We start from the raw sequence: 10,589 nt of genomic DNA, 5'->3' as shown, positions 1-10,589 counted from the left end.
GAATCTCTGACCATCCCTTAATGACTGCATTTGGGGATTTGCACAGTATTTTTTTTCCATGTATGAATACAATAAAAGTGAATAATGAGCTACTCTCAGCTGCATCAGTTTGACTCTGCCCTCTCACTAAGAACTACCTCACAACTATAATACACACACTAGTATATGCACTCCTGGCATGTTACTTTAAATGTATTTAGCTGTCTCTTATTGACACGTTATGAAATTGTACATGTGCAATGTTGAATAACTAAGAGCCACATTTCCTGGGAACACCCATTGTTGTGTGTGTCTGTGTACATCCTGTGAGCAACCTCGTTGTACTTTCTTGTTTATCATTCATTTTATTTATGTATGATTTCACTGGTTTTGAAACAAAAATAAACAAAATATACTCTTTCCAAATATTTACTTTTATAGTCATTTACAACAATTGGCTAAAATAATGAAAATGAATCAACCTTTTTAATAACAATAAGGTAATATTTATCAAAAGGTTTTTTAAATACGAGGAGTTCGGCCTTGCTGTAAAAATGTGCGTTTAAAATGATTGTAATGCCAACGTGCAGTGAGGGAGCAGTGTAGTTCATAACCACTAGAGGGCAGTAAAACATCAACAAGCAGACAGATGCATAGGCCCAAATATCAGTTTATCCAGAGAAAAAAACATCTCTAATGTTCAGTCGGATTTAGTGTAATGCACTTTCTGATCATCTGGGTATTTATGTATATTTGAATGTATTCTTGTGGACAATATTGAGACCCACCTCACCGTCCCATCCAAACTCTGCTGCCCTGTCATTGGGCCTATGACTTCTAATGGTTCCTGAGAAACAACCTCATCCTCCTGCTTGTTGTTCGGGGGCTGAAATAAATTAAATATGTGAAGGGACAAAACAATTTTTAGCACAACTGTGGCGTCTTGTCTGGTTGCACGTATTCATACTTCCAGGGCGCCGTCCTCATGCATCTCAGAGCCAGTCGACTCCAGAGGGCGGCCGGTTCCCAAGTCTGCAGCCCTGACATCCTCAGATCGACACACCTAGGCTTTGGATGTACACTCAGGAGACACTGCTGCAGGCTGAATACCACAGGACTCTCCGAATGCCACTACCATGTCGAATTTGAAGAGATACTATTTGATGCCCCCCAGTGGTAGCATCAATTAAGACACCGTGGGTTGCCCTGGAGATCTGGGTACCCGGCAGCATCGCTACTCAAGAAGTTCGATGGAAACACGACGAGCAGACAGGCTACGCACTTTTACAATTAGCTGTAGAATTGAGAATTGAAAGAGAAGTCTACTTCGCTCTGGAAGATTACTAACCCTGATCATCCTATTTTTCAAAAGGCAGGCGACTATCAGTAAATGTTGATTGGGACTAAATTGATCTCTCCTCCACTCACTATGGGAATTACGTCCAGGTTTGGTTACAATGAATTGCTCTAATTGTGCATTAAATAAATTCCCCCTGGCAATTACGTACCAAACCTGTAGTACTTGACACTGTCTTGTGTTGGCTTGAGACCTTTGTATAAAAAGACACACCAAAGGCCATTTTCAAGCACGAGAAGAGAAGAAAAAAAAAAGTGTTGCAGATACAAAGATTTGGGGTTCGGAAGATGATTTATTAAATGTACAATGTTTTTTTTAAAGAATAACTACTATGTAAATAAAGTCCTTCTGGTCAAGTCTAAGATGAGGGTAGGAAACAGTGGGATTTATTTATCATAGAACTGATGAATACCTCATTATTATCCTGTATGCACAATGAAGGTGTGTAGCAGATATCAGATGATAAAGTCCCAGACAGAGTTCATGAGAAGCCACTGATCCTCTTAAATATATTTTTTGGCCTGAATCATGGCTGCTGTATGAAGGATGGGTGCATCCTCGTGGGAAGTGCTGAGTGAAGAAGCACATCGCTGTCACTTTAAACAAACACCAGCGGGTTCCTGGGAATCCGACTGCAGGCGAGCTGGTTGGTCCTCCTACAATCCCCCGGGGGGCGCCGCCGACCCCAAGCCGCTCTGCTCCAGCTCCGCTATCACCAACATGTGTTTGAAGTCTGCAGGGTGGCGGTTAAACGTCTCGACCAACTGGTACGTCTCCTGCCTCTGCGTGCCGTAGAACAGCTGCACCTGATTGGCCAAGCACTGAGCCTGGTGGACGGTCTGGGAAGGAGAGGTGGAGACGGGTTAACATCTAATGTCTAATGTTTGAGTCTTGCACCACGGTCAATAGTAACATTACACCTGTATCTGATCGTTAACAAGAAATTCCAAACAAGGCTTTCCACAGAATACATAAGCAACACCATGAAGGTCCATAAATAAGTGCATGGCCTTCACGTGTGGGTCCACACAGGTCAAGGACTCACTATGAACTTGGGGTCCAGCTCGGCGGTCATGAGGACCACACCCTTTTCATCCTTCAGGTCTGTGTAGTGGTAGAGGATCAGCTGACTGGGAGCGTTCTCGCCCACCATCTGGACACCGACAGGGAGAGAACAACTGCAATTAACACCTCCATGTAACGTGAGCTAACAGTCTTCATAATGAGAAGGACAGAATATATACATTTTTGTTTACTTAACTTGTTACGAGTGCGGTTTAAAAAACAATTTGTATGTTATATATTTGTATATATCCTGAATTATAAGCAGTTTTCATGAGCTGCTGATCACATTGCAGGCCACTGATCAGACCATAAACCTTGGTGACGGCATATTTGGAAAACTAAACCATGAAGTTTCTCTAATAATATGGACAGTTATTTAAAACGGAACATTTTGGTAACTAACTAAAGGCATAGTTATGAGTTTTTCAAGTGGGGTTGTATGAGGTACAGGTCCAGTCAGTGTATTACTGCAGCAGATGGCGGTCGGTAGATAAGAGTACCAGCACGGAAGCTAGCAATGCACAGGATAAGTACCTCATACAACACCACTTTCAAAAACTCCAAACTAAAATGTTTATTATCTTCCTTCATTGGTGTCTACTTTACTGTATTCCAGACTTTAAAATATATAAACAGACACATCTACTTCCAAACCTAAATTGCAGTGTGCAAAAGAAGAAAAAATAAAATCTTTTTTCCTTTTAATCCAAGATGATAGTCAAGTTTTTTTCTTGTAAATTTGTCAGGTTTTATTCCATAAATTCACAACAAATCCAAGTTTTTTTTCTTGTAATATTATCCCTCTCTCCCAGCTCTTTAATTCTTACCTTTTATACCTTTGATGGCCCTAATACGCGTTAGAGATAACAACAAAGGATTAAAGTCTGAAAAGAATTTGTTACACTGCAATTATCATGCATCTGCAAAATTTAAAATATGATTTGTGTTCATAACCATTTGCATAGTCAAGCTATAGCACAGACGAAGAAGCTTCTTTTGTTGCCTTTGTGAATTTGTTTCACCTCATTCTTGCTGGTGAACAGTGAAAACCTTATCAATTGGGAGGAAGTGAGCTCATTGGAGAGCGTCAGACTTTCCCAGCAGCATGTGAAGGTGCCGCGTGAGGAGGTTCACCTGGACGTTGATGAGGGAGGTGAAGTGGAGCTCGTGTCCGGACCACTGACCCAAGAAGAACTCGTAACCCTCCTTCTGAGGCAAAGCGTAGAGGAACTGACGAGACGGAAAGAGAGGCCGATTTAAAAAACATTTTGTTTTGTGTGGCAGAATAAGTGTAAAAAGAACCCGGATCTCACCATCTGGCACGACTTTGATCTGTTCAACATCACCTCGAACATCTGAGTCTGTAATGCAGGGGAGACCGGTTATTAGCCCAACATGTGCACGAGTGTGTTCGTGGATGGATCTATAGAACTGTCTAATAAAAATACTTCTGTTTATTTACAGGCGTCATTGTGCAACTGCACAATACAATTCAAGACAATTCTATTTAGGGGGGTTGCTATTGGATCTGGTTTAGCAACAGAAACTAATCACTTGTTCCATAGCTCACGATGAAAATATTATGTCAACAAAAAAGGACTAACAGGCAGAAACAAACTCACAGGAGCTCACAGGTCTTCTGCAACAAGAGGTACAAGTCACAAGGATTAAATGACTTATTGTTCAAGAAAAGAAGCCTAATTTTGTGAATTCAAGCCAAGCATGGGACAAATATATAAATCAGAAGACGTACATGGCATCAGTAAATACTACATGTTGAGAGACTCCGTCTCTGGTGTTACACTCACCGGGATGACGGCACAGATTGTGTCTTTAGTCGAATAATGTTTCATCCACAGCTGAGAGAAGAACACAGAAAAAGGTCAAAACAAAAAGGTATTTTCAAAATGGCTTTAACTGGAGTCACACAGGAAACAAGGTGACGGAAGTCCGACCGCCACAGACTCACCTCAGCAATCTCCTCGCCCGTCTTGTCCCTGATCAGCTCCAGGTTGAGGATGGAGTCCAGAGTCTGAAGAACAACACATTTAGTCTGTTACCAGGATAAACTTCACCATTATCACACTGAAAACATTTCACTTTACATCTGTTTGGTTCTGTAAAAGCCACATGGAAAACAGTTAAAACGCTAAACTGTTTCACGAGGAAACGTTTTGATTCGCAGACCAGATTCCACGGAGCGGGACGAAGGAATATGCAACTGGCCTGGAGCCGTCCTGCCAGCTGCCATGGCCCTGCTTTCTCCTCCCACTGCCCCTGGGATGCCCCTCCTCTCTACCTCCTTCTGCTTCATGGATCGTGGCTATCTGGATCATGGACCATGCATACTACTCATTATATAAATAATTTCTGTCACATTCATTGAATGTGCTGTAACTCCGTTACGTTATTCATTCTGGTCACATGACATCTATTGCTTCTGTCCATCCCGGGAGAGGGATCCTCCTCTGTTGCTCTCCCTCAGGTTTCTTCCCCTTTTTTCCCTGTGAAAGGGTTTTTACTATCTTTATTGGGGGAGTTTTTCCTGATCCGATGTGAGGTCCCGGGATAGGGATGTCATGTGTACAGATTGTAAAGCCCCCCGAGGCAAACTTGTATTTGTGATGTTGGGCGATATAAAATAAACTGAATTGAATAACAAGAAGCTACGGGAATCGAACCAAAACAGCCGATCGGTTAATTAGTCAAACTAATGTGACAGTTTTTATCCGATTCATCGTTTGAATAAAATAAAAGGCCAAAAGTTCGCTGGTTTTAGCTTTTCAAAATGTAAAAATGTGGTCCATCATCAATTAAATCATCAATTTAATCCATCATCAACTTCGTGGTTATTTTTTTTAAGAAAATTTGCCTTTGTGGACAGAATTTCTGACTTGACGAGTTGTGCAGAGGCTTTTGATTACTTTGAGATGTATTGGGTATTATTTATTATTAAAACATTTAAATCAGTAAAAAGTAATCCGGATGAGTCTTGAATACAGCCATAAAAACTGAAGAAATGGTGAAGTAAAAGCAATATAATGCAAGATGAAGGCTGCTTGATCTGCTCACCTTGTTCTTTGTGAAACCTCCTGACGCTGCATCGCTGGCGGCCACCTTGTCCTTGTTCTCCAACTGCAAAGAGTCCCAAACAGAAGGGGCATCACATTCATAACTCCGTCACGGGCATATGAAGGAATGGATCCAGAGAAACATTTCCATTTCCAACTTTTGAAGACATTTCAATGCACGCTGTTACGAGTTAAAGGTGAAACGTTTTGGGTAAAAGTTAAAAGACTTTCATTGGTTCAGTGATCTCACAATCTATGAGAAGATGCCCCAAAAAGCAACAACAAAAGTGCTTAAAATATGTTTAAATTTCTGACGTGTAATGATGATGATGATAATTCAGGACTTCCAGAATATTGTCATGGTGTTCTCTGCTCTGCGTTCATACCTCCTGCTCCATGAGCTTGACGAACTCCGCCTGCTTCGAGTGTCCCAGCACATCCTTCTTGGCCTCGTGCCGGTTCTTAACTCGGGTTTTGAACTCCTGTGGTTTGGCGCTGAGAACAAAGTCAGACATCAGATCAGTGAAACACCAGCAACCTTCAGAAGGCTAAATCCGCTTTCACTTCCATGAGGTGAAATGTAGCAATAATTTATCGTTTCAGCAAACCTGCTTTGAAACTTATTCTTCAGTTAGTGACTCCCAACCTTCCTCATAATTCTTTCAAACTTACTCAGAGAAGAGTCCTCAATATTTCACCATTGTTGAGATATATAATCTCGTTTAAATTTCATAACACCAAGTGTTTTTTTTGTGAAACAAGTGTCAAATTTTAAACTTGATCAAACTCAAAGTATGAATCACTGAAAAGGTGGGCATGTCAGGGGGAGGGGCCTAATTCATGTATTACAAAGGGAAGGGTGATTTAACCCTTCCATCCTCTCCTAGACCGGTCAATCAAAAGGGTATAGTGTTGAATTTGGGAAACAATTGACGTTACAATTAATCCACAAGCTTCCGCGGAAGATACACTTTTTGTGAAACCATAACAATCGAAGCAAAGAGAGAATATCATATGTAACTGTTATAATGTAATGAGCAGATACACTGCTCGATGATTTACAAGTGAACCGAATATGTCATTATCACATTAGAATTTCGGTTAAATCATTTACGATAGTCTAACTCGTATCTACACTTGACAATACTCATTTTTCTTTTAAATAACATAATATGTGTCTTAAGATTGGGATGTAGCGAGGTTAGCTGCTGACCTGCGCAGCCTCTGGATCTTGTCCTGGTACTTGCTGAAGTACGGGTTCTCCTCCAGCTCCGGCTCCCTCCGCAGCGAGAAGGCGCGGAAATGCGACGGGACCATCCCGGGGATCAGCGTCCTGATGCCGGTGGTCCTGACCGCTAACATCCCTCGGTACAAACATGACATTTGGACAATGGCCGCCGCCATCTTTCCATCGCTTCCGTCCAGCATCTGTGGCGCTCCGGCGGGGAACGGCTTTCCAACATTGGTTCCGACCAAAGCGACAAATAATGTAATTACGGTAATACTGTAACCCCAGAAAACAAACCATAGTTATCCTATTATGGACTGAAAGGTTCTGGTGAGCGAAGATAAAATAGTAGGGTACACTTTATTGATTTATCCAGAGGGAACCAGGAGAAACAGACCCAGAACAAAAGCACACAACACACACGTCCACATACATTTAGCCTTTCTCTCACATCTTTGATTTTCAGAATATGTTTCACTATATGCATGACATAAAACGTGAATAATTAGCAACTTAAAAATCTGCCACAGCTGTTTGCATGTCCTGATATGTTGAGACCACTGGAGGTCACTATGTCTCTTCATTGAGAACTGTCTGCATATTTACACATGCATGAAAGCTGCTCCTCGCTGATATCTGAACACTGTGAATCACTGCAGTAATCTACCTCCACTAACACTGCTCGGATTGACAAATACATAAATGAGCAGATAAGTAGGCTACAGTAAACAATCTGCTCCAACTCTCCAGAGTCACTTCCTGATGCACTCATCTTTTCCTCTGTCTATCTATCTGTGTGTGTGTGTGTGTGTGTGTGTGTGTGTGTGTGTGTGTGTGTGTGTGTGTGTGTGTGTGTGTGTCTGTGTGTGTGTGTGTGTGTGTGTGTGTGTGTGTGTGTGTGTGCACACTAACAGACACCACGCTGGCTATAAGTTTTATGACTTGTGTGTTTCCCTGATGAACGTCTGAGTGCTTCTGTGTTTACTTTCCACAACCAATCATTTTCAATCACTAATCAATAAACGAAGCAGCTAGGAGCTGTTCCCTGTATACATCTGGGTCCCAGCAGAAGATGATGGTGTGTGTGTGTGTGTGTGTGTGTGTGTGTGTGTGTGTGTGTGTGTGTGTGTGTGTGTGTGTGTGTGTGTGTGTGTATGTATATACATGGCAGCTGTTCAACAACTCAGGACAGATTATATCATTAAATGTGTTACAGAGCACTTTTTTTTTACAGAGCACTTTTCTTCAAGTGATATTTGTGTGTCTTTTTTATTGTTTTGTTTTTCATTAGGCTCAGTGAGTTTTTGCAAGAGGAAGGCGGTTGTATCACAGTGTTACTACATTTAAGTTGGTGTACCAGTTTAATGATCAACCAACTTTAACTATACCAAGCATTTTTGTTGTTGTTTTTTTGCTTCCATCCACCAACTTATATTATCTCCAGGGATTATGCATTTGGTTGTGTACAAGTGTGTATATGTGTTCACTACTGGACCCATCAGCGTTTATATAGCGTTTATATTATTTGTGCCCATATATGGCTGTGTGCCAAAGGCCCTCTCGCGATTTTTTTTTTTTAAACAATTGTACTGACTGTTTACCTCATGGACTGCTGACTCCTTTCTTCTGTTAGTTGGTAAGGGCCCCGCAAGTGATCAACAAAAATGTATGGATAACTATATCGCTGTAGAAGTGACCAATTCAACCGAGTGCTGACTGCGACGGGTGAGTATTCTCATGATGTGACTATTATCTCTGTAAAGAGATCTACTTAGGAGTCCTGCGGTGATGTAACCTGTGTATTGTCTCCCTTTTATTCCACTGTCACGCTGTTCCCACCCATTTGTCTCATGACTGACCTGGCAGAGATCTGCACTCGTTTCTAGTTTGTTTCTTTACACTTGAATAGTAATAATGTAAACAAAATTAGTGGTCATTTCATCCATAAAAGCCATATTCTGGTGTCATGGCCCGAGTATTTAAAATAGATCTTGACTGAAGTCAATTATATTATATATTTTTTTATTAAGGTAAACTTAACATGCCAAAAATAATTGTGTAAGAATTTGAATTTGACTTTAAAATAAATAATGAAACTAAGGAGAATCTACACATTTATACCCAGATATAATACCGGCAATGCCATCAAATGAAGACACATTCATATATATATAACAAACAAACAACTGTTATGTGGGAATTTCCCTAGAATGAATTCATTCAATTGTTATTTTCCGTAATGTATTCTGCAGATTTGCCCGTGACTGTGAACACATCTCCAGACACTGACAGCTTTCTTTAATCTACTCTCTGCTCCGTTCCTTCTTCCTTTCCTCTCACTGACCAGCTGCCCTCACCTCCTCCTCCTCCTCCTCCTCCTCCTCCTCCTCAACACAGACTCTCTCTCTCTCTCTCTCTCTCTCTCTCTCTCTCTCTCTCTCTCTCTCTCTCTCTCTCTCTCTCTCTCTATCTATCTCTCTCTCTCTGCATTCTCTCGCTCTCTTTGTCATGGGGGTCCTGCATGGAGGATGTATATTTCATGTGCGGCTCTGGAGGCTTTTACCATTAATTATAGAAAAACACTAAGCTCTCCATTTGCCGGACAGATGTTATTTTTTACTTAAGGAGAGAAAGGGGACTGTTCCATAATTCAGAGGTAATCCCGCTCACCAGAGAACAAATAAATAAATGAATAAATAAATAAAGCAAAAGCAAAAACCACAAACATTTGGTACACTGCCCTGCGTGCTCAGACATGTAGCGCAACAGCCGACACACACGCACAGATTTTTCTGTGTTCAGCCTTAAGTGCCTTCCATGTAATAAATATGGAACGGCTGCTTTATCATTTCATTTTTTATTTAATCTGCTTTTCCCAAAGTATTTCACAAAATCTCTCTCTCACTCACACTCACACACACACACACACACACACACACACACACACACACACACACACACACACACACACACACACAATGGAATCTTTTTTGCTTCATAACAATAGATGTGAAAAATTGTATTTTCAAAGCAGAAATATTTGGTGCAAATCTGGAGAATAGTAATACATGGATGTTAACTGAATACAGAGCAGAAATGAACACATTGAACCATTTAAAATACCAGAAACTCAGCTGAAATGATGGAAAATCTAACAAAAATTGATTTGAATTGAATTGATTGATTGAACATGTTCTGGTTCCAGATAATATGGCAGAAACAACACATAGGTTGGTTGATAGCTTTTAAAACATGTGTTAGGAGTGTGTTTTGGGGGAAAAGTTGGACTCATGATCTCGATATTTATATTTTTCTACGGTTATTTGTATTGTTTTTTGGCATTTTATGTATATGAAATGATTGGCGGATTATTCGGAAACACCCAACCTTTACAAAATAACTTTGTTCAAATCCACAATGAGATTTCAAGTTCTAGTACAGATTCCACAAAGACACCAAATATGTCAAGCTCAATTTTAGTAAAATGTGTATAAAAAGACTCAAGCAGATGAGATATATGGTGTTGCCTGTGTGGAAACGAAGTGATTCTTCAGAGATTAAAGAAAGCATAGATGGGGTACTGTACAATATGTTAATATCTAGATTAAATATATGCCTTCTGATTTATTTGGATTAACCTCCTAAAATCCTCATATTCGCCTTAGAATCTGTCAACATTCTGCAAACCCAACATTTCTAAACTCACAAAGCTTGCTGTGAATTTATATCATGTTTATCCTGAGAAAAAAGAAAATTAACAACACATCAACATGACAGCTGGGCAAACTCCATCTCCTGATGAAGCTCATGGAATGATAAGAAGTGCGAAACACATGTGCACATATTTCCCAAAGATTCAGGCTGACATATCTGATATTTTTGGGAGACT

General features: G+C 40.5%; 1 protein-coding gene across 1 annotated transcript; it reads right to left on the bottom strand.

The window, feature by feature from the left end:
* Positions 1-1,617: 1,617 nt before the first annotated feature.
* atpaf1 (ATP synthase mitochondrial F1 complex assembly factor 1) lies at positions 1,618-6,900 on the bottom strand (the record flags this gene model as incomplete). Its single annotated transcript, XM_079220738.1, has 9 exons — positions 1,618-2,175; positions 2,382-2,489; positions 3,536-3,631; positions 3,715-3,762; positions 4,210-4,260; positions 4,371-4,433; positions 5,474-5,536; positions 5,859-5,967; positions 6,686-6,900. The coding sequence occupies 9 exons, from the start codon at positions 6,898-6,900 to the stop codon at positions 1,993-1,995; spliced, it is 936 nt and encodes a 311-aa protein (XP_079076864.1). The 3' UTR covers positions 1,618-1,992.
* Between the last annotated feature and the right edge of the window lie 3,689 nt (positions 6,901-10,589).

The sequence above is a fragment of the Taurulus bubalis genome (assembly GCF_910589615.1).
Source record: "Taurulus bubalis genome assembly, chromosome: 7".
Lineage (NCBI taxonomy): Eukaryota > Metazoa > Chordata > Actinopteri > Perciformes > Cottidae > Taurulus > Taurulus bubalis.
This window is presented reverse-complemented; position numbering and strand designations above follow the sequence as displayed.